The sequence below is a fragment of the Theropithecus gelada genome, chromosome 11, assembly GCF_003255815.1.
Source record: "Theropithecus gelada isolate Dixy chromosome 11, Tgel_1.0, whole genome shotgun sequence".
Taxonomy (NCBI): Eukaryota; Metazoa; Chordata; class Mammalia; order Primates; family Cercopithecidae; genus Theropithecus; species Theropithecus gelada.
Window position 1 is genome coordinate 40,391,629 of NC_037679.1, and position 27,748 is coordinate 40,419,376.

A 27,748-nucleotide genomic window follows, 5' to 3' on the forward strand; every position below is an offset into this window, starting at 1 on the left:
TGTAACTACGTATAAATTGATGAGTATAATTTGATGTAAGTGAAATCTTATATATGTATATGCATACATATATACAGTCATGTACTACATACTAACATTGTAGTCAAGAATGGGGTGCATGCACAACAAATGGTCTCATATGATTATAATGGAGCTGAAAAGTTCCTGTCACCTAGTGATATCAGAGCCATTATACTATTGTAGTGCAATGCATCACTCACATGTTTGTGGCAATGCTAGTGTAAACAAATCTATTGCATTGCCAGTCATCTAAAAGTATAGCACGTGCAATTATGTGCAGCCCATAACCCTTGATAATGATCATTAATGACTGGGTTACTGCTTTATGTATTTACCACACCATACATTTTTAATCATTATTTTACAGTATACTCCCTCTACTTTTGTTTTTTAAAGAGTTAACTGTAAAACAGCCCCAAGTAGGCTCCTCAGGAGGTATCTCAAAAGAAGGCATTGATATCCTAGGAGATGACAGCTCCATGTGTGTTACTGCCCCAATGACTTTTTAGTGGAACAGAATATGGAGATGAAAGACAGTGATACTGATGGTCCCGACCCTGTGTAGGCCTACAGCAATTTGTGTGTGTGTGTGTGTGTGTGTGTGTGTGTGTGTGTGTGTTTGTCTTGGTAATGAAAAAGTTTAAAGAGGGGGAAAAATAATGAAATAGCAGAAAGCTTATAGGACAAGGATATAAAGAAAGAAATTAATTTTGTTCAGCTGTACAATGTGTTTGTGTTTTAAGCTAAGTATTATTTAAAAAGAGTCAAAAGTTAACAAAAAAAAGATTTATAAATTACAAACATCACCGTAAATTAAGGCTAATTTATTACTAAATAAATAAAAACTTTTTTAATGAATTGTGTGTAGTATAAAGTATAGTGCTTATAAAGTCTACAGTAGTATATAGTAAATGTCCTAGGCCTTCATATTCACTAAGTGTCCTATTCACATGTACCATTTTTTATCTTTTATACTATATTTTTGCTGTACCTTTTCTATGTTTAGACTATTTGGATACACAAATTCTTACCACTGTGTTACAATTGCCTACAGTATTCAGCTTAGTATCATGCTGTACAAGTTTGTATCCTGGAGCAATAAGTTATACCACATAGCCTAGGTGTACAGTAGTCTATACCATTTAAGTTTATGTAAGTATGCTCTGTGGTATTCTCAAAATGAAGAAATTGTCTCATGTCTCATGGCATTAAGTGACATTTGATTGTATATATACTTAAGTAACAAACGGAATTGAGTGGTAAAGGTTTATAATTATAAGAAAATTCTATGCACATAAAAATTCCACAGGCTAAGCATCAAATTTATGTGTAGAATTTGTTTTCTTCTACTGTTTTGGAATTTAGAGTACAGCTGATGTTTTTTCTATAAGATAAATCTGTGTACACCTATAAATTAAATTTAGAATATAAAAGTCATTTATGTCCTTAAAAGTCCCTTCCTTGTATCCCCTGCTTCTAACAATGATGCTCATTATAAAAGGAAAGTTGCACATGAATATATAACATTACATTACTAGGAATAAATTGTTTTTATTAACTTTATGAGGAGTGTGCTATGCTGAAAAGCACTTTTCTGCACGCATCTGTTACATTCCCTTTACACCTAGTTATCATGGTGCTTCACTTGAGTGTGTGTACAGTTGGTTCAAAGTGAGTTTCAGTGATGATTACCTGAGAAGAAATTCATTTAAGCCAATCTTAAATGGCTTAAGCTTGCAGAACAGTGTAAAATCAATTTTACACTGATTTGTGTAGCTTCTGCTTTGAATCGTAATCTAAATAATGAAGATCTCACTCCTTCTTTAAGAAACTACCTGTATTAATTACCTCATACTAGAATAGATACATGCATAGTACCTTTCACAGGTTATCTTTAAGTCTGTGTCTGCCAGTCCGTCACCATTTCTGGGATGGGGAACATGCTGGAAGCTATGGTTTTGTCTGTTTATTTCCTCACAAAATAAGTATATACCCAGGGCAATTTTCTAAAGTATGGTTGGAAAACTTTCAGAAGCTGTATGTTAGTTGTTTCTGTTTGACATGCAGTTTTACTTGTGAAGAGCACTGCCTGCCCTATATAGTCTTGTAAAATAGCCGACAGAAATAGTTTCTACACAACCTAATCAAGTAGACATTAACTGAAGTTTTAACAAGTTTATTTTATAGGGAAGTGCATATGTAGTAAGTCAATTATTCAATCAGATTGCTCTCTCTCCACCACCACTTTAGGGGATGGAACTTGCATCTAAGTACATTGTGAGGGAGTAATTTAGAGCATGAGAGTTTCAGAGAAAAGCATCCCTATAAGATAGCTAGACTGGGAAACTTTGAACAACCAAAGGGCATAAAGATATGAGTGCCTTGGGATTCAGGATAAAGAGAGTACAAAAAGTAGGTTGGAAAAGCATAAAAACCAAATATTGTATAACTTGGTTGTGGTTCTCTGAGATACCCATAAAATTATCTACTCACTGCCCTGGGTAGCCTGTGCTGCAACCTCCCCCAAAAATGTGTGAGCTAGAAAACGCAAACCAATAGTCATTTTTTTGTGGCTAATATCATCTGAGTCCAACATGAAATTTATAAAATTTCAATTATATTATCAAATTAGAATCAAGGAGCTTGAGTTATACAGTAGCATTTACCAATGACTCCCCTAGGACATTTCCTAAACTTGTCCTCATTTCAGGTTCTGCACCTCTTTAGTGGGACTAAAAGTGCATGCTCCAGATTAGAAAGAAACACTAAAAAATTTACATTATGATACAATATGTTTTTATACAGGGCTGGGACTAGGATGAGGCACATGAGGTCCCGGGAGGCTATAATTTAAGGAAACACTCACTTTGAGGGTTGACGTCTGACAATGAGAGCCTCTTTAAATTTTATGCTTGAGATTATCTTGCTTGTCTCCCCTTGGTACCCATGGAATAGAACTTTGAGAAAATATCAAGTGAGAAGGAGAAGGAAATTTCTAAAAAATGGTAAGAATTAAAGCACTTACCTAATTAAATCATTCTGGAAAGAGTTATGACAGAAAAATAAATAATACAATGAATTTAAGAAATACCTCCTGAAAATTAATCAGGTGAAAATAATGAGTAGTCTTGCTGTCAGAGATACAGCATACGTAAAGCAGCCAGACCTCAGAATAATCTTAAATCTTAACTAGTTAAAGTAACTTTTGTTACTACCTAGGTGATTTAAAGTGTTTTTCACTTTGTAATGGAATTACAAAGTAGTAACTTGAAATTACTTTTCACATTCAAATGGCCTGGATTCACATTTCTCCCCTATATTCTCATTATAAGATAAATCCTTCTCATTATAATAAGAACGGTATTTACACCTCACCCTCTTTTCAATAAAGGTTGAGGTTTATAGACAATTATACCTCATCCTCTTTTCAATAAAGGTTGAGGCTTATGAGGTAAGTAATAATGAAAAGAGGAACCACACAGACTAAAAGAATGCTATAAAAAGAAGGAAAACTGATAGAGTGCAGGAAGCAGAAGCAGGAAAATGTGCTTGTTAGGAGCAAACCCACAGAGGAGTATGACCTTAGTTGAGTCAGTTTACTTCTTTACATTGGTTTTGCCCATTTGTGAAACAGCTATAATAAAAGTACCTTTCTCCTAGTGTGGTTGTGAGATTTAAATGGGCTATTACATGTAAAGCACTTAGAACAGTGCCTGACAGTGAGCATTTTGCTGATGTTGGCTACTACTGTAATTATATTAGAAATTCTGTCAGGTAATCTCCATTCAAGCAAGTTTTTAATTCAAGAAATACTCTGTAGGTCTCTGTATTTCACTGACCTGACTAATGCCTATCTTACACCTTACATTTATGCTCAATCTTGTTGAATTATATGGTTATCAAAAATCACTTTATTAGTTTCAAACTTATTTATTTCCACTGCACTTGCTTTTAAAATGCTTGATTTATCAATTTAAATAAATGTTACATAAAGCAAAATATAAAACAAAATTTGGCTCATATGTAAACACTAAGTTGAATTAGTTGGAAAAACCAGAGATAGGCAAATCTTGAAACACACTGTCAATAAAACACAATTTTGTCAAAGTCTGGGGAAGACATTGTAAATTTCCAGAAGGATTCCTCATTCAAACGGCTTTTTGAGTTATCACTTTAAAAAGAAACACCAACTAGAGAAATTAAATATGTTTCCAGATAAGATTATCTAAAAGAATAATGTGGAACTACAGACACTGGAAACATGCAAAGAAAGTTTTAGGTGCTCCATTTAAATTTGCAATGCTTGAGCATTTTCATATTTTTTACCTCAGATAAAGTATTCAAAGAATACATTTATTTTTATGACATCCTTCTTCAACCAAATTTCAATTGACTGATATCTCCATCTCTGTCCTACTAGGTAAGAGACTTTCTATAGTAATAGTAGCTTGGGGAAAAGAAACAGAAAACTGGAAATTTAGGGCTGGCCCAAGGTAATCATACATGTGACATTTAAACTTTCCTTTCTGATGGTCCAGTCCATTAAATCTAGGCAGGGAAGGAGGCAGAATCAAACAGAAGTAGTAGGGGGGAAAAAAAAAAAAAAGCCCAAGTACCGTGTCTTTTTCTCCTCAGAACTTCAGTTAATAAACATGAAATATCTGGCTGAGGAACCCAAGCCCAAACCTCAGTGTGCAAAATAACTTGTATGATTTGAACAAACTGTAGTGTTCTAGAAGACATGATAAAATAACTTTGTAAAACAGAAAAAAAATCAAAAAATCTGCCTTTGTGTTTTGTAAGTATGAATTCTAACACATAATGTTAGGTTATGACTTTATGTAGTGGATTCATTAATAGCGATTTATGTGGAATTTTCATTTTGCAAAGCAAATTGTATTGGAAATGTATTAGAAATGAGTAAATGCTTCCATGTAGATGGAGTAGAAGGAAGAGGAAACATTTAGTAGATAATTTTAAAGCCTAGAGACACAACTTAACTTGTCTCATATAATTTGCATCAGTATTTGGCAAGAAGCATATATATTCTGTGAATACAGAGCTATTACACATTAGTAAAAAGATAAATATTCCTATAATAGTATAGATAGTTGGAAAGGTTATGAATGGAAAATTAATATAAATGCCTGATTAATAAGAATATACAAACTTACACATTTAGTAGTGATTTTTAAAATGTAAATTTAAGCAGGGAGATAACCAATGTTGACAAAGGGAGAAAAGATAGCAACACAACACAATTTGACGATTAAAGTTTGAAAGTATTAAGAATATGCATTCCCTATACAAAAATATAGCAATGGAAATAACCACAGTTTATGCAACATATAATTACAAGCACATATTTTACACACAACAAAATTTGTGTTACACACAACAAAAAAATGTCCACTGGTAGGAATTTGGTTAAATAAATTATCACATTTCTACAAAGGAGATATGCAGCAATTAAAAGTGATGTTGCAATTGCATATTTAATAAAATGAAGAAAATGCTTATGCTACATTACTAAATTTCCAAAAAAGCACAAATTAATATATTATGTGAAATAATCCATTTTTATAAAAAGATAATGAAAAAAGAATGAAAAGATCTTCATCAAATTTTTTCAGTAGTGAAAAAATTAACATTGATTATCTCTGGAATCAGTATTTTTTAACGTTTTTAAATTATTTTGTTGCCATCTTTGTATTTTTCAGTATTTTACAAATGTTATACAGGATCATGTATTATTTCAATAAACACATATAAAACTTAAATGCTATAAACAATATATTTTTTGATGCTGCAAATGTTCATTTTTATTTGAAGCCTTATCCAGCTGGTAGTGATTTCTCCTGTCTTGAAGCTCCATCACACTTTGCTTCTATTGTACATTTAGGAGTTAATCTATATAATCTCGTACTAAATCTACTGGTCAACATACTTCTTTTCCTTGGTAGAGTTTCCCTTTCTGATCTCAAGGACACACACATTTCTTATACTTCAGCAGAGTACATGAAGTATGTGGGTGGAGTGATCTATACAATGATTATTTTAAGGTGAATATTTACACAATATCTAAAATTTGCCAGGCACTATTGTTAAGGCCTGGGGTTGATGGAAACCTGATATTATCATTATTTCATCTCATGTGAGATAAATCAAGAAAAGAGAGAACTGTGAAATGTTGTTTATAAGTACATGGAGTGGCAACTCAGGAGGGAAACCAAACCCAGACTTTGCAGGCTCAGGAAAAGCTTTTCAGAGGAAATATATAAAGGAATCGATAAATGAATAATGAATTGGGAAAAATACGGTGACCTTGAAGTAGGATTAAAGTTTCCGGCAAAGGGAAGACCAATTACAAAAGCTCACAATTGACCAAGGGGAAAGAAGTTTGAAAAACTGAAAGTAGTTCCTGACCTGGGGAAATAAAGCCTTTGAGGTGAACTGAAACTAGATCGTAAAGACTCTCATAAGCTTTATTTACTTCTTCCCGTTCTTTAAACAACTGAATGTTAATTAATATTGTATAATTTAAATTCTTTCAGTTTGGTTAAGTAGTTTTAGAAAAATAGTTTTTAAATTTCCTATTGTCCATTAAGAAATGAATTACACTGGTAAATAAAAATAATAAAGTGTATCCTATGTTTCATCTGGAAGTTGGGACTTCAAATTTATTTTTGCAAGATTCATAATGTTTAATAATTTTGTTTGCATTTGCTCTTGGGAGGAAAATGTGGATATAAACCATTTATGATACTTCTCTCTCAGCTGGAAATTACTCAGAAAACTCTTCATCAGACTTAAATTCAGTTTACAATAACTATTTTAATGATCTCAGTTCTTTATTTTAAATACACAGGTGACTTTTGAACAACACAGGTTTGAACTGCATCATTTCACTTATACACAGACTTTCTTCGGCCACTGCCACACCTGAGACAACATGACTAATCTTTCCCCTTCCTCCTCCTTGGCATACTTTCAACATAAAGACGATGAGGACAAAGGCATTTATGATGATCTACTTCCACATAATGAATACTAAATATCATTTCTCTTCCCTGTGATTTTAATAATATTTTCTTTTCTCTAGCTTACTTTATTGTGCAAATGGAGCATATAATATATATAAAACACACATAATACATGCTTATCAACTATTTATGTTATCAGTAGGGCTTCCACTCAACTGTAGGCTCTTAGTAGTTAAGTCTTGGGAGAGCCAAAAATTATAGCTGAATTTTTGACTAAATTATATTCAGTCAAATTATAAATTATAGCTGAATTTTGTGGGGGGTCAGCACCCTTAACTCCCATCTTGTTCAAGGGGTTACTGTATTCTGAATTGCCTTTTAGCTTGAGTCATAATGCAGGAATGGTGAAAAACATTTGTATCTATTTAAAAATAATACAGGTAAGAGTTTTAAAAATTATATATTTTTCCTACATGTTATTTGGGAAGAACTTAAAATGGAGTTATGTAAGAAATATGTAAGCCTTTTAAATTTGACCTTTTATTTCTGGCATTAGAATCTACTATAAGGGGAAGGAAAATGTGTAAATAGAAATGAAGCAAACTATTCAGAACTGTTTAAGATCATGTATAAAAAGTTATACTTAAGTTACTTTTCTGCCTGGAAACTGCAATAAAGCAATATGACTTTTTAATATTTTACCTACTGCTAAAATTTATCTCATTCGCCCATATTTTATTATGCTGTATAAGATATGAGATGTGGGAAATCTAGTAATTATCAGAAATAATATACTTTGTGAACAAAATATATACATTAGGAATGGAATAAATAAATAACGAAATACTATTTGTGAGTTTTTTTGTGTTTGAATTTGTCATGATGCATGCCTTTTTTGTCACGTTTTGTTCTTTTCTAGGATTAGGATAGGCAAAAAATTATGAGATGATTAGGAATTTGTAACTGAAAGACAAGCAGACTTTGAAAGAAAAGGATATTCCAGATATTCCATTTGGTACTTGTGAAACATCAAAATCATGTAATTTCATAATTATGGAAACTTCTTAAGATATAGTGAGTTATCAAAGAAGACATATAAGATTATACAAACGTATAAAAAAGCTCAATATCACTAATCATCAGATAAATGTAATTAAAACCAAGTGAGAGACCATCTCACCTCAGTCAGAATGGCTGAGTAAAAAAAAAAAGTAAACAACAACAACAACAACAACAGATGTCAGCAAGGGCACAGAGAAAAGGGAACACTTATACACTGTTGGTGGGAATGCAAATCAATACAACCTCTGTGGAAGGCAGTATGGAGATTTCGCAAAGAACTAAAAATAGAACAAGCATTCAACTAAGCAATCTCACTACTCAGTGCCTGCCCAAAAGAAAAAAAAATTGTTATATCAAAATAAAGCCTGCACTCATGTCTTTATCCCAACAGTGATCATAATAGCAAAGTCACAGAATTAATCTAAGTGTCCATCAGTGGATGACTGGATAAAGAAAATATATATAAACACCATGGAATACTATGCAGTCATAAAAATGATAAACTAAAGTCTTTTACAGCGACATAAATGGAACTGGAGACCATTATCTCAAGTGAAATAACTTAGAAACAAATATTAAATAAAAAATACTAAAACTAAAAAAAAGTAAAGTAGTCACTTAAGCCTTGCATCTTTAGTAAGCATTAATGCTTATATCTTATCTCCTGAGAAATTACCTGGGGGAAAGAGGAAGGAAGGAAGGAAGGAAGGAAGGAAGGAAGGAAGGAAGGAAGGGAGGGAGGGAGGGAGGGAGGGAGGGAGGGAGGGAGGGAAGGAAGAACTTAAAAAGAGTAAGCTCAGGGTCTTGTTGCTTGGAAGAAAAATGTAAACTTTAGATGCTAGCTCAAAAGTCTGCTATGCTAGCTTTCAAGTCTGATATGAATCACAGCTCCTCATTTGAAAACCTATTAAAAATAGCAGCAAGTTTAATAAACAGCAAGCTAAATCTCTTGAGAATAATTCAAGCTGACATTGAAATGTGTGCTGTCACAATTTTGTTCTGTAGACTTAGACACGCTGCTATTTGCCCAGCACTGGGGAAGGGGAGGAGCACAAACCGACTCACAGTTCGAGATGTTGGAGGAGCGGAAGGACTTGTTAGGGAAACCATCTCCTGGATTGCTAATCGGAGTTTTAAGCGATGCAGTGGATTGCTGATTCCAATTTCTCTCTGGATCTCAGTGTCAGATAAAGCAGACATGATGGCACCACTCTTCACGTTGGCTCGGCAGGCTGCAACGTACCATGCAGGCATTCCCAACCAAAGCTGTTAGATAGGAAAAAATGCATTAACAAATTATAATAATAGTTGTCATTTTAGTGTCTCATATGCCAGCAATTATTTTATGTATTTTACATACGTGACCTCAACCCATGAGATAAAATGTTACCATTATTTTCCCCAGAGGAGATAGATGCACAAAGAAATTAAATGATGTATTTAAAAACAACAGCAAGGTAGTGATAGAAACAAGATTTGAAATTGAGAAATGCTAGCTCCAGAGACTCTATTTTAACTAATTCATATTACTAGTGATAAAAGTAATTGCTGCATGGCACCAAGTTCCCCTTTGTATGTAGGAACTAGAATGGCTACAAGCCACATTTGATAAGAGACTCAATTAATGTTTGTTTAATGAGTGGCTTCAATTTATAATGCTCCTTTGAAATTCTGAGTGAAGAGAAATTCTGTCACAGAAAGAGACAGCTGTGCCATAACCAGCCATGTGATTTTGATCAAAACATGCAGTGTAGCTAAGCCACATTTCCACCTACCTTCCTATACCATGTGAAAGATGTGTGAACTTAATTAGATGCTATATATGAAAATGCCTTTTGGAGAGTGAAATGATGTATTAAGAAAGAAGTTAAAATTCAAATCATTGAAAAACTAAAGAAAGTAACAAAATTAATAATGCATCAGAAATTAGAGATTTTAAGACTAGGCACAGTGGCTCATGCCCGTAGTCCCAGCACTTTGGGAGGCCGAGGTGGAAGGATCACTAGAAGTCAGGAACTTGAGACCAGCCTGGCCAACATGATGAAACATCATCTCTACTAAAAATACAAAAATTAGCTGTGCATGATGGCAGGTGCCTATAATTCCAGCTACTTGGGAGGCTGAGGCAGGAGAATCACTTGAAACTGAGGGGCAGAGGTTGCAGTGAGCTGAGATCAGGCCTTTGCACTCCAGCCTGGGGACAGAATGAGACTCTTCCTGAAAAAAGAAAAGAAGAGAAGAGAAGAGAAGAGAAGAGAAGAGAAGAGAAGAGAAGAGAAGAGAAGAGAAGAGAAGAGAAGAGAAGAGAAGAGAAAACAAAACAACAACAAACAAAGAGGCCAGGCGTGGTGACTCATGCCCGTAATCCTAGCACTTTGGGAGGCCGAGATGGCTAGATTGCCTGAGCTCAGGAGTTCGAGACCAGCCTGGGCAACAGGGTGAAACCCTGTTTCTACTAAAATTAAAAAAAGAAAAAAAAAAAAAAATCAGCCGGGCGTGGTGGCGGGTGCCTATAATTCCAGAATTCCAGTTATGTGGAAGACTGAGGCAAGAGAATTGCTTAAACCTGGGAGGCAGAGGTTGCGGCTCCGAGACTGTGCCACTGCAATCCAGCCTAGGGAACAAAGTGTAACTGTCTCAAAAAAAAAAAAAAAAAGAAATTAGATATTCTGATTTTTTAATTTTGCTGTGAGACTCTTGAAAGACAATTAAACCAGCAGTTCTATCAACAGAGCACAGGTCTGGTGCACCCTCAAGCACTGCGTGAATGCCAATCACAGGCATTATATTTCAGCACCTGAATAACATCACTTAAAGCGGGAATATTCTCCCATTTTCCCCCCATCATTAGTTATGAGTAAGAAGTAGAAAACACAACAAAAATGTAGCAGTTTACATATTTGTTTTTGAATGTCCAAAAGATTGATTGATATTTTTTTGATATTTATTGAAATAAATAGGTTGAACAAAGGAGAGAATTGTGAGAGTGAGAACAAGTAAGTGAGATAAAGAAGAAAAACTATAAATCAGCAAAATATGGTGCCAAGAGCTCTAGACCACAAATCAGAAGACCCGAGCTCTAATTCCTTTCCAGTCTCATTGGTGAGTCACGTAACCCATTTAAACCTCAGCCATATTTTCCTCATTTGTAAAATGAAGGAATCAAGCTTGATTATTTCTGAGGCATCGTGATAGCTGTCAAAATGATCTCTACCTCCTGATATCCATTCCCTTCTACAATCTCCTTCCTTTGGAGGTTGGCTTGGCCCAGTGATTTATTTCTAATAAATAGCTGATGATAAAAGTGATAGGATGTCGCTTTCCAGTTTAGGCAATAAAAAAACTATGGCTTCATTCTTGTTAGTCCCCTTCTGCTCTCTCTTTCCTGCTGAGCTCTCACTCTGGAGCAAGTCAGATCTCAGTAGCCGTATGGAGAGTCCCATATGACAAGGAACTAATATTTCTGGCCAACAGCCAGCAGGAAACTGAATCATGACCCTGACCATATAAATGAGCATGGAAGTGGATTCTCCCCAAGTCCAGCCTCGAGATGACTGCTGCCCTGACTGATACCTTGATTGCAGTCCTATGAGAGACTCTGAGCAGAGGCCATCGCAAAGCTATTCTCAGACTCCTGACCCATAGAAGTCATGAGATCATAAATGCCAAATTTGGGGGTAATTTGTAAACAGCAATAGATAACCAGTACAAACATCCTTTTAGTTTAAAAATTCTACAACATTTAAAGAATATTTCTCTCTTTTGAAAAAAAAAATGCCAACAAACGAAACTTTTTGAGTCAGTGTGGACTGGGTTGTGATAGTGATAAGAGAAAATAAGGGGAAGATCTAAGTACAGTGTGTGACTGTACAGATTATGCTTTCTTCCAGTGGGTTAGGCACAAATAATTGACCTTGACGGGTACATTATATATGACGGAAGATAGGACTTAACTATTTAGTTTATAAACTCAAACTGTTCAAAATAACTAACATCTAAACATATCTTCTTTGGATCCTAATGATTTTTTTTACCCCTGTCTTCTAAGATATTTGAATTTCCACACAAGTTAACATCACCCAGATGCCTGCCAATACATTGTTACCAATGTCATCCATAATTAGACCTTTAAGAGTCTTTGATGTGGATAAATGGAGTGTGAAGCATGGAATTCTCGCCAACACAAAATTCTTAACAGGCTGTGCACTCAAGGAGGAGCGAAAGGAGATAAAGTTAAAGCTTTCATTCACTGGATCACTCAGCTCATTCATCTTGTTTATTCCATTTCATAATTTAAGTTGCATTAGGAATCACATTATAGGCAATTTCTATGTACTCAGAATAGGTTTAATTAGCACAAACTTCACTGTCTGTCATCTCCTATCACCTTAATGTCAGTAAATCTGTTCTTTTTTTGTTTTTATCTGAAGGATTTTTTCGTCGCTTGCCAAAACAGCAGCGAACTCTTTGTCAAACTGCAGCTCATTTTATCGGAGAAAAAACCGAACAAAGAACTGCTATCATTTCTGAGGTGTGATTTCTTAAGCATTTTGTCTTGTGATTGATTTTTTAAATATAGTAATTTTAAAGACACGGTTGAAAGAAGCAGCTCTGATCGCTAATATCTGATGGCTAATATGCCAAATTTCCCTGTCTGATGTGAAAGAATAAAGTAAAAGCAAAATACAGGCATTTTTCATTCAGTCCAAGAAAAAATACAAAGCATGTTTCTAGATATAGCTATGTAAGTCTATTTTTAAAACTAAAATGGGCTTTAATGTTTCGTTATTGATTATTTACTTAGCTCTAGCTATAATAAAATGAAGATAGATAATTTTATAATCCAAGACCATTTAAAACACTGTGTATAATTACCTCTGTCAGGCAAGGAAAGCCTGGATTCTTCTTTGCCCTGACACAGGCATATCCCAGCAGCTACTAGCAGCTCACAGAGAGAACTGAATAGAAGGGGCAGTGAGCACTACTGTAAAGTGACACAAAAGAGCCCTTTGCAGTCAAATATGTAGTTTCCTCAATGTCAGAATCGGTTTCTGCTGCCTTCCACCCTGTTCAGATATTCTCTTATTTTTCCAGAACACTATGTTGTACGGGAAATGCTAAAAACAGTTCTTCTTTATTGTAGCATTCAGTTTGGACACATAAGGGAATAAGGGGTAAGTCTTCTGTTTTATCCCAAGTGTCTAAACCTAGCTGGTCCCTAGGCTTTAGGGAATTAGGTTCAGCAATTAAATTATAGGCAAAGGAATGTCTCTCGGTATATCTAGGTGATCTTACTCTCTTGGATTACAGAAGTGTTGAATATGGAGAGGGTCTTCTCTGTAACCTGCTAATGAGAAAGGACCCTGGCGTAATGGATGTGAATGGATGTTTTCTTGCAACAATAAAACTTTGTTTCTTCTCCGCGGGGCGCAGTGGTTCACGCCTGTAATCCCAGCACTTTGGGAGGCCGAGGTGGGCGGATCATAAGGTCAGGAGATCGAGACCATCCTGGCTAACACGGTGAAACCCTGTCTCTACTGAAAAAAAAAAAAAAAAAAAAAAAAAAAAAAAAAAAATTTAGCCGGGCGAGGTGGCGGGCACCTGTAGTCCCAGCTACTCAGGAGGCTGAGGCAGGAGAATGGTGTGAACCCGGGAGGCGGAGCTTGCAGTGAGCCGAGATCTCGCCACTGCCTCCAGCCTGGGTGACAGAGTGAGACTCCGTGTCAAAAAAAAAAAAAAAAAAAAAAATTGTTTCTTCTCTGGCTCTAGAAATGAAGAGGGTGTAATTTAGAGACGCTTCCTTTTATCCCACTGCATGCTTTCTTCTGCTACAATCACAAAAAGTGTCAGAGTAAAATCACAAACCTATTCCCTAGTAAGCAAATAGTCCCTTATGAGCAAATCCAGACTAAGGGGGTGCTGTGATTTCAGAAACTTGCCTTTACCTGTCTCAAATAAACTATCAACTTAGACGTGATTGATTTAAGGGCCTCCTGGTTTCATTCTCTTACCTCTAGCCATGCGACCACAGTCGGCCCATCCCACTGGGCAAAAGGTAATCCCTTTCTCCGAGCTTCTTCAAGAAGTTCATGCCTGAAGTATATGGCAAAGATTATTAGTCAGGTATATGGAAAAATATGACTGTGATTATTTTTAATAACAATATTTTAAAACAACCAATCATCCTTTACAAGATTTTTTATGATACTATATAGAATAACAGAATTCCTTTTTCCTTTGAGTAATACACACACATCATCCATTGATTTTATTAGGAATGAAGCATTGACATAGAAAAGTAATTATCCCCAACATTTATTTATGAAAATTAGAACATTACGTGCTAATGGAATTAGAAGTGGAATTATATTATCAGCAAGTATCTTATCCCTTCAATGAGAAAATGGCCCAAATGTTCATATTCAAGTATGCATTATGGGATCTAAATGTGGCTTCTTCCATTTGCCCTGCTCTCTTTGCCTTACTATCTCCATGGCAAAGAAAATGCTTACATAGAGAGGCAGAAGATAAATTTGGTCCTTTTAGTCACATTCTAGTGATGTGGTTGATTTTAGTATGCCCTATGGGTCCAGGGGTCTATCTTAGGAGTTATTTGTCTGGACTAAGAAACTACATCTCACTTGGAGAAAACTCCAAGGTAGATTGATTTCTAACACTTGAAAGCAATGTAAGGTGTTAAATTCAATGGTACACTGGTTTTTATCTATAATCACTACTGTTTTAATGAAATTAAAATATCTTAGTAACAATAAATGGTTGTTTTGATAACAAAAAGATGCAAAAGAACCCTGAAAAATGCATGTATAATTTCACTGACTCTTACTGATTTTTAGAATTGACATCCACTTACAAAACCAATTTGAGATCACTCATTATTGAGATAGTAGCTATGTGCTTTCATTGAAACTCAAATTGATATATACTTGGCAGGACTATGTTGGAAAATACATTCTCTTTATTTTAGTATGCCTTGATCTTACACACAGATGATAAAAACATGGTATAATAATTGCTTTATTTTGAATGTGTGTTTTATGCTTAGGAATATTTCATGAAAATCATTTATGAACCCCCAAATGGATAATTTGATTATTTTCTGCTATTAATCAATTAGTTACTTACTGTGGTAGACTATATTAATGTATTAAGATATATAATGAATAAAATGCCTTTCAACACAGGGTTTTCTGTGTTTGTAATAGAGGCTACCAAAAATGCATTAAAAAAACCCAAAGGGCAAACTACAAATTTAAGTTATAGTAGCTGAAGAGACATAAATCAACTGCCGTTTCATTTGAGTAAGGTCTGCGTGTAAGCTATTCAGCACCTGGGAAAGGGAACAGCGACACCCGTGCTCTGAATCTAAAAAAGTAGAAGCACTTCCTCACCTGGCTTGCTCTATCATCCCTCATTCCCTCAGGTCTCCCAGTGACATTCCTTTACTGAAAACCAGTTTCAAATAGCTTAGCCTCACTGTGACAGATATATTTATAGAAATGGATTGAAGGATCAAAAAAAAAAATACCTATTAGGTATTTATTGAACACCTGTTGTGGACTGAGACTTGTGTTTGGTGCCGAAAATAGATATGGGTCTAATTTCCCAGGATATACCCTGTTAGATGGACAAAACAAACACTTGAAACTGTCCAAAAATACCATACAATACAATACAATACAATACACAAACAGCTGCCAACATGAAAACTTGGTGATGCAGCTTCTGAAGTATGTCATTTTGGAAAAGGGGTTAATAGCCATTGAAGGTGTTGTGAAGGCATTGTGGCAATGGAGCTGGCTTTGAAGGGCAGCTAGGAAAGAGGTGGGGATGGCATTCCACGCAGGACAAGCACCAATGGGGAAGGTATGGGACTTAACATGAAATATGTGGAAGAAAATTTAGGGGAGGCCTTCAGAGAGTTAAAGCATGTTGTAAGAGTTGTAATGTTAAATCCAGTAGGGAAAGGGACACTTCTAGTTATGTCATAGGTTAGGGACATTAAAAGGGAAGAAACAAATTTACATTTACTATTAGTTTTTGCTTCACGTAGTAAAAAAGCAAGGAAATATGCACTAATAACCTAAGGAGCACATAACATTTTCAGAAGTGTATTATATGAGTGGTACAACAGCTATTTTTAAATATTAGAACACTTTCATTTTGAAACTTCTAATTCCCTAGTAAAAATTCCACTAGAAAAGCCAGATTGATCCTGTTGAGTCTGATCATGTAACTTCTCTGCTCATAACTCTCCAATCACTTCCTGTCTCACTGGGAATAAAAGCCAAAACAGCTGCTACAATCTATTCTACCTACGTCATCTCTCTGCCTAAACTCCCACCTTAGTCAGAACACTGGCCTCCTTGCTGTTCTTTGGAAACAACCGAGACCTCTTTTCTGCCTCAAGATCTTTGCAGCTCACCTGGAATGCTCTTCCCCTCTATCTCCACATGGTTGACTTTCTCGGCTACTTTTAATCTTTACTCAAATATCACCTGTTCTGAATGTCTCCTCCCCTACTCCCTGAAAACCCCACCTAAAAACTCCAATAAGGAATTTCTTATCCCTATTGTTTACTTTATTTTTCTCCAAGGTATTGCCATTCTAACACAGTATGTTATTTACTCCTCATTCTGTCATCTGCCAATAAAATGTAAGCTCAAGGAGGCTCTTTGTTTTCATATATTCTGTTCAGAGATGACTTTGAAGTCTAGAACAAGGTCAGGCACAGAAGAGGTACTAAATAAATATTTGTAAATGTTAAAGAAAATGCCAATCAGTGTTTATATTTAGGTGCTTCTTGTTTCAGTAAATTGTGTTCTATAATGTTTTGTTTTTGTAGTCCAAATAGCTTTTTCTATTTTACCTTATAACCATGTACAACATTTTATGTTTTAAAGAATGAAATGTTTTTCTTGTACCTTACCTCCCCTTGAGCTTTTTGTTTCCCACTTTCTCACAATAGTACTGATTCTAGCTGATTCCAAGAGTCTGATCTGTCTGGGTCTCCTGGTGAGAATTTGGTTAAGAGGCAACCCAATGTGCCCAAATCGTTCCGTTCTACGAACAGAAATATTGATAATACACTTGTTTGGGAAATTATTGAGCAATATGCCCACTGAAAAAGTTTTATTTTCTTTGGTTTTGTTTTGTTTAAATCACAAACTCTAATAGCAGGATGACTTAAGTAATCGCAGTCTAAGAAAATGAGATAAGGGAGCTCAAATCCTTTGGTCTACAACTGTTAGGGCAAAATCTCTAGCATCTGTCTTAGGGCTGACATACTTGAGACTGTGGAGAAATGGAACAGATGGGAGGGATGGCTAGGTTTTACACCAGGACTGTGTACTACATGACGGTAACTCTAGATGTGCTTTTCCTTAACCTGAGAGAAGTATCAATTGTGTAAAAAAGAACAGCATTGAAATTTCCAAAGCATATTGCATTGCATTATTGTTCTCAATTATAAAATAATCTGCACCATACAAAATTTATAAAAGGCATATATCTAGGCATGTTGACTTGAGAGAGAAGCAATGCTAGAAAAATAAAGCAATGTGGGCAATGCTATAATAGTTGGAAATAACTGAATTTAATACATGATGATATGCTAACAGATTATTAAGGGTAGCATTAATTACATAAGGGCATGATTATTCTCATCAAGTTTTGGAGTTACTGTCAGAAAAATAGTGATCTGAACTGTTTAAGAAATACTAAATGACAAACTGATTTGGCACAAACAAGCCTTTTGGATATACTGGTGTTCTCTGTTCAACCTGTCCATGTATGGAAAGGGATTTAGTCTGGAATGGATTTTCTTTGCAGCTAGAATTCAACTTTTTTAAAGGTCAAGTGACAGTTCTTCCAGAAAAAGGACATGATCACTTACCCCTGTACAAATTTAACTCTGAAAATTACTCTCTTTCCCTGTAGGCCTGAACCATAATTTAGTGTGTTTTTAAAAATAATTTCAGACAATCAAATATTTGACCATCTTTTCCCAAAGGATCACTTGTGCATCACTAAATTTTGGGGCATGCATTTCAGGTTTAAGATTCAGAATAGATTTTAGAGGACATCAGCAGTACTTCCGTTTAGAGGAAGTGTCAGGCATGGAGGTGTTATCACTTGTGTCAAAACACAAACAAGAAAAGTACTAATTGCAAGAAATAGTTATTTTGAATCAGTACAACTTCTGAATCATTGTGCATTTTCAAGAAACACTCTTCAATAAAGAATGCTGTTAGTATCCTCCATAGGCCTCAAGCTGTCCTATTATTGATATCAGTAAGTTACTGTGACTAGAAAGTGACATTTTAGGAGGCAACATGTGGTGAGCACTCAGGTCTGTGAATAATTTGCAAGCCCATATCTAAATGTGCAGAGGGGAGGCTGCACTTGCTATGCCTGAACTGAAGACAGGAACAAAGGGTTGCACACATTACATAAGGGCATGCTTATTGTCATCAAGTTTTGGAGTTACTGTCGGAAAAATAGTGACCTGAACTGTTTAAGAAATACTAAATGACAACTGATTTGGCACAAACAAGCCTTTTAGATATACTGGTGTTCTCTGTTCAACCTGTCCATGTATGAAAAGGGATTTAGAAATGACTAGACTCAAAAATTTCTAGATAAAAGATCAATAGGGTCTAAAAAACGTAAATAAATCAAGAGCATTTGCCAGGCTTCGGATTTCTAACTTTTAATCCAGGCTAATTAAGCATGTGGGTGCAACTTTGGTTAAATGACTAAATCCAAATGGAAATGCCTGGATCTTCATTTTTAGGTTTTAAGTCTCTCCTTAACAATTGCAGTTGCGGTCTAATTCGTATATGAGTAGGGTCTCTGGCTCCCATCTCTTGCATTTTTATGCCATCACATGCCTTCCTGCCTTATCTCCCTACACACTTTGTCCTGATTTTCATGATTCAACAAAAATGCTTCCTTTCTGCATCCATCCTTCTCTTGCCCTGGAGGCCATATTTACCACTTTCATACACAGGCCCCATAGTTCTAAGCAATTTTCTCTATAGTATCTTTTATGTTCTATTGAATTTGTTGGTTCACAAGTTGTGATTCCCAACTCCATGGGCTTAAGAGCAGAGACTTCATATGCTGTGTGTCTGAGTTGATTAGGGGTTCAGTCATCTAATTTTTATAGACTTACTATGTGCCGTCTTTTGTCTTCAGCAAGCAAAGAATAAAGCCAAGTGAATCTCTGACCTCAAAGACCATACATTCCAGTGAAGAAGGAAGATTTGTATAAACACATATAAACATAAATAAACAAAATAAGTTGAGCCACTGTTATGTGTTCTACAGAAGGTAAAATAGACTAAGGTAGTAAAGTAGGCAATGCTTATAGTGTTCTGGGGACATAGATGTCTATGACAAGGCAACATTTGAGTAGACACATATACATTGAAAAGTGGCATGGAGTAGGGGTATGGTGGAATATGTTTCAAGCAGAAACATAGTATAAAATTCCTATTAAAGGAGTGGAATTAAATGTTTGAGCAACTGATAAAAGCCAAGAAAGGCCAGTGTGACTGGAGTGAATTGAAGGACAGGGGAGTTGGGGGTGGAGGAAGACGGAATTGGAGAGGTAAACAAGAGAAAAGTAAGATCATGTTGGGCCTTGGGAGCTGAAAAGGAGTTTATTCTAAATGTAATAAGAAGCCATCAGATGGTTTAAGCACAAAAACGTAACATAATTTGTACATTATAAAGATACTTCTGGCTCAAGCACGGACTTGAGCCAGGTCAGAGTTGTGAGAGCTAAGGATACAAGTTAGAAGGTCGTTGCAATTTTCAAGTAGAAGATAATGGTTGCTTGGCACTGAGCTGTGGCAGTAGAAGTGGTGAGAGGTTATTGGAATAGGGATTGAGGCATACAGCATACATTCAATAAATTGTAACTGAATGAAAGAATGCATGCCAAATTAACTTCTTACCGCTATATGTTTTTTGGCTACGTACTTAATCTCTTTGAGACTCAGTCTTCTCATATTTGAAGATGATTATAAATTGATCTCAATTTATAAGAACTAAATAAGATAATATTTACAAAAGCACCTAGCAGCCAATATGTATTCAATAGATACTAATTTCAGTTCTCCATTTTTTCTTTTTTTCCCAAAGCAATTCATTGTATGTGCTACCATCAGATTAGCCTCCTTAAAGTAAACATTTATTAGCTTACTATATAACTCAAATTTCTATAATGGTTTTTAATTTACTATTGAAATAATGGCCTTCAAGGTCATTCTTGATCTGCCCCTAAATTGTGTTTCCAGATTTACCTATTGTATCTCTTCTCTCTAGCTATAATGGATACCCACCATTCTTTGCACTTTACCTCTTCTGTTCTACTGAATTTCTCTCCATTTGGAATGGCCTTTCCTCAATTCATACCCTTCAAATCTTCTCCATCCCTTGAGTGATGCCACTCATATCATGTGCAAGACTGTGGTAGACAGTTCACTGTATGTACACAGGCTTATTTCCTCTACACCATAATCCCCTGCAGGCATGAGCCATGTCTCACTATTTAAAATTACTTATTAGACAATCCTTTCCATAAATAGCTATCCTATTGGCAACCATATTGAAATGGTAAAACTTGAATTTGTTAGTGTTTGTATTTGCAATTGTGAAAAATGAAATTAGTTACTCAAAAAAGTCACATACCAAAGGGAACAGTATGTCTCCTCCTCATTCTTCCCAATGTGGGTGGTTTATCTCTGTCAGTGAAAAGATACTTTATTCACAGACCGCTTACTTTAGCATGCTATTCTGGGACTGCCAATTTGTGGTATGACTGTCCAAATACCATACAGCACTGTCCCCTCTGTCACTTATGATGGCCATTTCATTCACCTTCTATTTGATGACTGTCATTTTCCCCTTCATACTTTCTAATGCCTCTTCCTTTACTTTCTACTGTCACTGACACCACAGTTTTTTCTCAGCGTTTAATTGGTCCTTATCTCCAGGCTTCTTACACTGATATTTTAAAAAATCTGCTTGGAAGACAGACTTTATAGCAGAGTGGGTGACAAAGTGACTCCTAAAATCAAATCGCTTGAGCTTGATTCCTTTGTGCGTTCTTTTGGGCTGTGCATCCATAACAAGTCACTGTATTTTGCTGTGGTTCAGTTGCCTCATATGAAACCATGAAGCTGATAATAGTACCCATTTAATAGGGTTTTTACGAAGGTTTCATAAGAAAATATGTATAATATGATTACAACAGTGCCTCCCACAAAGGCAGTGGTCAATAAATGTGAGTTTCTTTCTTTCTTTCTTTCTTTCTTTCTTTCTTTCTTTCTTTCTTTCTTTCTTTCTTTCTTTCTTTCTTTCTTTCCTTTTTCTTTCTTTCTTTCCTTTTCTTTCTTTCTTTATTTCTTTCTTTCCTTTTCTTTCTTTCTTTCCTTTTCTTTCTTTCTTTCTTTCTTTCTTTCTTTCTTTCTTTCTTTCTTTCTTTCTTTCCCTTTCTTTCTTTCTTTCTTTCTTTCTTTCTTTCTTTCTTTCTTTCTTTCTTTCTTTCTTTCTTTCTTTCTTTCTTTCTTTCTTTCTTTCTTTCTTTCTCTTTTTCTTTCTTTCTTTCTTCCTTCCTTCCTTCCTTCCTTCCTTCCTTCCTTCCGTCCTTCCTTCCTTCCTTTCCTTCCTTCCTTCCTCCCTTCCTCCCTCCCTTCCTTCCTTCCTTTCCCTCCTTTCTTTCTTTCCTTCCTTCCTTCCTTCCTTCTTTCTTTCTTTTTCTTCTTTCCCTCTTTCTTTCCTTCTGGTTTTTTTTTTTTTTTTTTTTTTTTGAGTCTCACTCTGTCTCCCAGGCTGCAGTGTGGTGGCGTGATCTCAGCTTACTGCAACCTCTGCCTTCCAGGTTCAAGCGATTGTCTTGCTTCAGCCTCCTGAGTAGCTGTGATTATAGGCACATGCCATCACGCCTGGCTAAATTTTTATATTTTTAGTAGAAATGGGGTTTCACCATGTTAGCCAGGCTGGTCTCGATCTCCTGGCCTCAAGTGATCTGACCACCTCAGCTTCCCAAAGTGCTGGCATTACTGGCATAAGCCACTGTGCCTGGCCAGGTTTTACTTTCAATAATTATAGCACTGTCCTCTAAAAACCTTTCAGTGTTTTCTCAAATGTCTAAAGAATTATCTTTAATCTTCATTACAAAGATATTCGTTTAATCTTGATTTAATTATGTAATTACCTTTCCTTCTAACCAGAATTGAAAAGTACTTTCACGGTTTGTGCATCACCAATTCCACCTTTGTAAATACCATTTCCTAGAGTGGATAACTTGACTGCTACTTTTTCAACTATCAACAACCTTGTTTATTTAATTCCTGGCTTCCCTTTTATATGAAATATTTTGTGATCAGCCCAATCTACAATTATCCTTTTCTCCTTTAAAATATGTAAATCTCACCCATAGAAATCATTTTTTTGTGCCTGAGGCATCATCTCCAATCCAAGAGAGTAAAATCCTGAAAATCAGAGTTTGTCTTCAAACTGTATCATGCATCTTTCTTTGGATGCACTAGTCAAGAACATCTTTTGAATGACTGCTAAATTATAGTCCAAAAAAACTCACAATGTTGACAGTCACCTAGGATCCTTGATTGTAGGGCATTTTTAAGTATTCTATATTTTTATAACTTCCAACTGTTCATTGCATCTTAAAAAGAAATAAGAATTCTGCATCACAGTTACCCAGGTTGGCTGCAGAAAAAGATTAAAATGTCGTATCTAACATTCAGAAAGACATTTGGTAAACTGACTGAGTACTGCCAAAGCTTTTGTTTAAGCCCTTATCGTCTGACAATGATGGTGATGGGCTCCTAGAGTCTCTCTGTCTCTCATTTGGTAACTTCTCCCTTCCAACCTCCAGTGAGACCTTCCCAAACACAAATCTTTCTTTAAGACTCACCTGCTTGAAAGCTTCCCCCATTGTTCTCAAAATAAAGGCCAAATATCTTATAAAAAGACCCTTCATGATCTGACTGTCTCCCTGGCTTTTTCTGCTCAACCAACACTGAAATACTTGCTATTCCCCAAATACCTCATTCCATTTTACTCCTCCATGACTTGCTATCTGCCCTTTTCTTCTGCCAAGAGCATCCTTCTTTATGTCACCATCGTAACAACTCTAACTTATCCTCCAGACACAACTCATACTTAATTTTTTCTATTAAGATTCTAAGTCCTCTCCCAGGCAGAATGAACTCTCTCTTCTATGCAAATACCAAACTTGTATATATTATACTTGTACTTATTATACTTTCACTTAAAATTTAAAATACAATCTAAATAAAATGAAATAAATTGTATTACAATTTAATACAGTAAGTGCTATAATTGAGATGCATCTAATGTGCTCTCCTGTTCATCTGAACCACTTCATATTCTTATGAGATGTAATATAGTGGTTTGAAAGAGCAAAGGTTCTGGATGCAGACAAATTAGGCTTTGGATCACACAAAACAATAACTAAATGTGTATTTATCACTTACTATCTATGAAGCACCATCCTGTTTTTATGTGTATTAACTCATTTAATTTTCATAATAATCCAATAAGATACATATTGACACACATTTGCAGATGAGAACACTGAAGAACAGAGGCCACTTGGAGTCATGGAACCATTGAATTGCAGAATCGAATTTGAACCCCAATAACCTGTCCACAGAGTCAGCTCTCTTAACCGCCATGCCATCTCTTAGCCAATTAACATTTCTGAAATTTTTCATCACTGAAGAATAAGGATAATAGTGCCTTCCTTATTTTAAGTGTAAAATAAAATAATGGTCTCCTACTTTTCTTTCTTTTCCTATGGTTCATTTATTTTTAGAAGTGGCATACATTTATTTGACTTCCTGGTTAATATATAAGGTCTTTACCTTCTTATTGTCACACATTTCAATCCTCAGCATTATAAAAGAACAAACGAACTGTGGCTTTTCTTTTCTTGTTATTCCCTAGTAATATCAGGTTGTACATCTTGGCCAGAGAAAAGTTAGCCTAGTTTAAATGAATGAGATAGAGAAGTTGAATTTGTTGCCATTCATTTCATTTCAATTGATTTTGTAATAACCATACAAAATAATTCTCTGGTTGAAAAATTTACCTTCAGAGCTACTGATTTACTATGGCACATAACAAGTACTTATTGATAAAACCAGAAGAAATAAATATGTGGCTTGATAAGAATGAAGAATAAAATATAAGTCAAATAATGTGACAATATAAAATACTTAGTATTGCAGCACAGAAAATAAATCTTCCTTACACAATACTAGCAGGAAATGTGCACAGACTTCACACTGTTGTTAATTGTAAAATGTATATTGTTCCACTAAAATTCAGCATTCAAGAGAGTAAATAGGATGTAACCGCCTCAAATTTCAACCAAACAATGGGCTTATTATTCAGGAATCCACACTTGATTAAGTCTGTGAAAACTAAAACTACGTATTTGAGAAGCTAGTTGAAATTCTGGTCAGCAAATGCGAATACAGTATGGTGCCAACTCAATTATTTTTTTTTAACATCTGCAAGCTGAACATGTATATCTTAGTTAACATAATTATTCTAAACAGAAATATGTTACAAATTCCAATCAGCTGCTTCAGAAGATTGATTACCTAACTATACATATTTAGCTTCATAAAATTAAGTTTCAAATTCAACATTAAATTTGAGTTGTTTTGAAAGCACAGCATACTGTGATTTTGCGTATGTGCAAGTGCAAATGTGTGTGTGCCTGTGTATCCTATTACTGCATATTTTCACATTTGGTGAAAGTGTATGAAAATCTATGACACATTTAAGTAGTGTTTTATTCAGATTCCAGTAACACACGCTAGGCTGTTTAGATTTCAAATAATTTCATTACATTGAAACCAAAATTCGTTAATATTGAAACCTTTCATCTTCAAGCTTCTCTGAAATATAGGGCATAGTCTCAGGAAAGAAATTTATTTGTGAATTGAATTTGGATTTACATAATCTCCTTCCTTACTGTGTTTTGAATTGAATTATTTCCAAAACCATTAAAAAGGTATAAATACCCCCCGACACACACACACACATACACACAAATATGATTGAATCATACAATTATTTATGCTGTTATTGAAAATGAGAGGGGCTTATATTACTCCCCATTAAACAATTTCACTTTTGCAAGACACCATAGTCTGTACATGCCAGTCACTTCCTAATAGTAATTGGATAGTAATTGGGGACCTACTGGAAAATATTGTAATTTTTCAGGTTATATGAATACCATTTAGATTAGATTGCTCTAGTGTTTCATCTAATTTTATACCGTCTTTTACTCAGTTTGGAAGTTTATAGTTTGTATGCTTCTGAAGGTACACATATTCTCTCATACTGTTGTAGGAGATAAGTAGATAATAATATTAGTAAGTACAAAGAATATTTCAGTCACTCAGGGGCATGTAGCAAATAAGTGGGGAAGATGGAACTTAAACTCTATTTTCTGATTCCTAAGTCAGTACTCTTTTTTCTTCACATCTTCTTATGTCATCTTCACTATGTTGTACTATCTTCCCTGATATTATATTATTCAAAGCTCTCTTTTAGTAATTGTACTAGGGAAATGATGTTGAGGTCCTAAAATGTTTAAGTCCGAGGAGCACGTGCAAGATAATAAGAAACTGAATTTTAGAATGAAGGCCATTATATCAGTTTCTTATAGTCCATTAATAAAAATGCATCATTCATTCATTGTTTTTCAATATTTCATTCAATAAGGAATGTGGGGAATTAAGTTTTATTTCTTGAAATTATTTTCCTCAGAAAAATTAAAAATCATTAGAAAACAGAAGACCGAATTTACATGATGACATGAAAACTCTGCTTTAAAACTCAATGTCGAGAACATTTGTTATTTTCAAAAAGAGTTTACAACATTCATTTGGCCAACATCATTGACTAGTACTCTAACCACAACCTGCCTTGCATTTTTAAGAACACCTTACTAGAGCTTTCCTTAATTCCTCAGTATTGTAAAATATCCTAACTGAAGCAAATACTGCATCACTAAATCATTTAGTTAATGGCAACTGAAACTTAACATTATATTAAAAATAATATAAACCTTACTAGTTAATAAAGTAATATTATAAAGTAAATGAATTTATATTGGCACACAAAATATTTATATAGCCAACTAGTAATACTTTTCATAGTTTCCTGGATAATTGTATCTCATTGTAGTCATTTTATTGATAGAAAATAACACTGCTTTAAATTTAAAAGCAATACCTTCTTCTCAGTCCAAAGTGTTTTAATAGCTCACCATGTTACAAATGCAGTAGTCTACACCAATCTAAATATTATGCATATTTTATTTTACTTTTTTACTTTGAAGCCAAATTTGTGCTAGGAATAGATAAATACTCTAATTTTAGTTCAAAGAGAAGGATTTAAAATTTGAAGCCATTAACTGAGTAATTCAGGTTTTTAAAACTTTAGAAATCAACCAGTAGTACAGGAAACAATGGGAACAACACACATTCAACCAAAACCAAGGATTATTCTTGGCTCTCTATTTGCAAAAGCTCTGCAGGAATAACAGCATTTAACCCTTTTCGGATATGTGCAGTTCTATTCGTTGATGAATAAGTTTGTCTCTTGAACATAACACAGGTGGAGCATTAAGAAAGGTACAGGCAATTCAGACAGGCAGCACAATCAGTAGTACCTGAATGGTCTGAAAGTATGACTTGAGCCTAGCTGCTTGCCACATTGACCCGTTAGGGAATTACTAGAAAACTAGGGGGAAGGCAGTCTAGAATGTTTTTGACATGTATATAATAAAACGGAAGAAATACAAGTGCCCGAAAGCTCACATAATTAATTTAAATATGAACATTTCTCTGAACCAATGATTCCTTTTTACTGTGTGGAAATAAATACACTTCACGATTTTCATTTCAGGTCAGAGGCAGTGCAGCTTGTGTTACAACTCAAAAGAGTAATACTTTGAAAAAAAAAAAAAAAGATGGTGCTGAAAATAAACATGTTCAGCAGCCATTGTGATTCAACTTACCCAGATGTGCTTTTCATGAGATGGAGAAGGACGGATGGAAAAGAAAAGCACACAAATGTTAATGGATACAGTTCAATCCAAAGAAAGCCATGGAATAAAACAAGAGCATTATTTCAGATGTGAGAAAGCTCAGATATGAGAAAGACATGGTGCCATTTTGTATTTCATCATGACACACATACTCACTGCGTCCAAAAGCATAGTCAGGCTGAGGGTAGTTCTAATAGTTGACCAATAAGTCTATGTCTTGAGTATGAGCCACTCTGAAACATGCATGACCACATTTTCCCAGCCTCGAGTACATCCCAGGAGGAAATCAAGGAACCTTGGTAAAGGACATTCTTTACCTCAGGCCACTTCCATGTTATTTTACCAGTAGAAACAATAACTTATTAATTGGAATTTGGATTTTTATTTTTATAAGCCACTGCTAAGGCCCAAGAAGAAAGAACAGCAGACATGTGAAGAGGCAGCAACTTGAAGTGAAGAAAGTCCTTCCTAGTTTGATGAACTGAAAACCTAGATTCTAGTTGTCATACACAATTTGGTCAAAATTATTAGCAGA

General features: G+C 35.1%; 1 protein-coding gene across 10 annotated transcripts in view; it reads right to left on the reverse strand.

The window, feature by feature from the left end:
• Window positions 1–27,748, reverse strand: part of PPFIA2 (PTPRF interacting protein alpha 2) — a 516,020-nt gene that overhangs the window by 27,311 nt on the left and 460,961 nt on the right. For 9 of the 10 annotated variants that reach the window (XM_025402781.1, XM_025402783.1, XM_025402784.1 and 6 more), the window contains 2 exons: window positions 14,078–14,159; window positions 9,132–9,332 (listed from right to left, as the gene is read on the reverse strand). In XM_025402781.1, the coding sequence (XP_025258566.1) occupies window positions 9,132–9,332; window positions 14,078–14,159 (283 nt within the window). Of the gene's footprint in view, window positions 1–9,131; window positions 9,333–14,077; window positions 14,160–27,183; window positions 27,193–27,748 lie in introns of all 10 variants that reach the window. The other variant, XM_025402785.1, reaches the window with a different exon arrangement.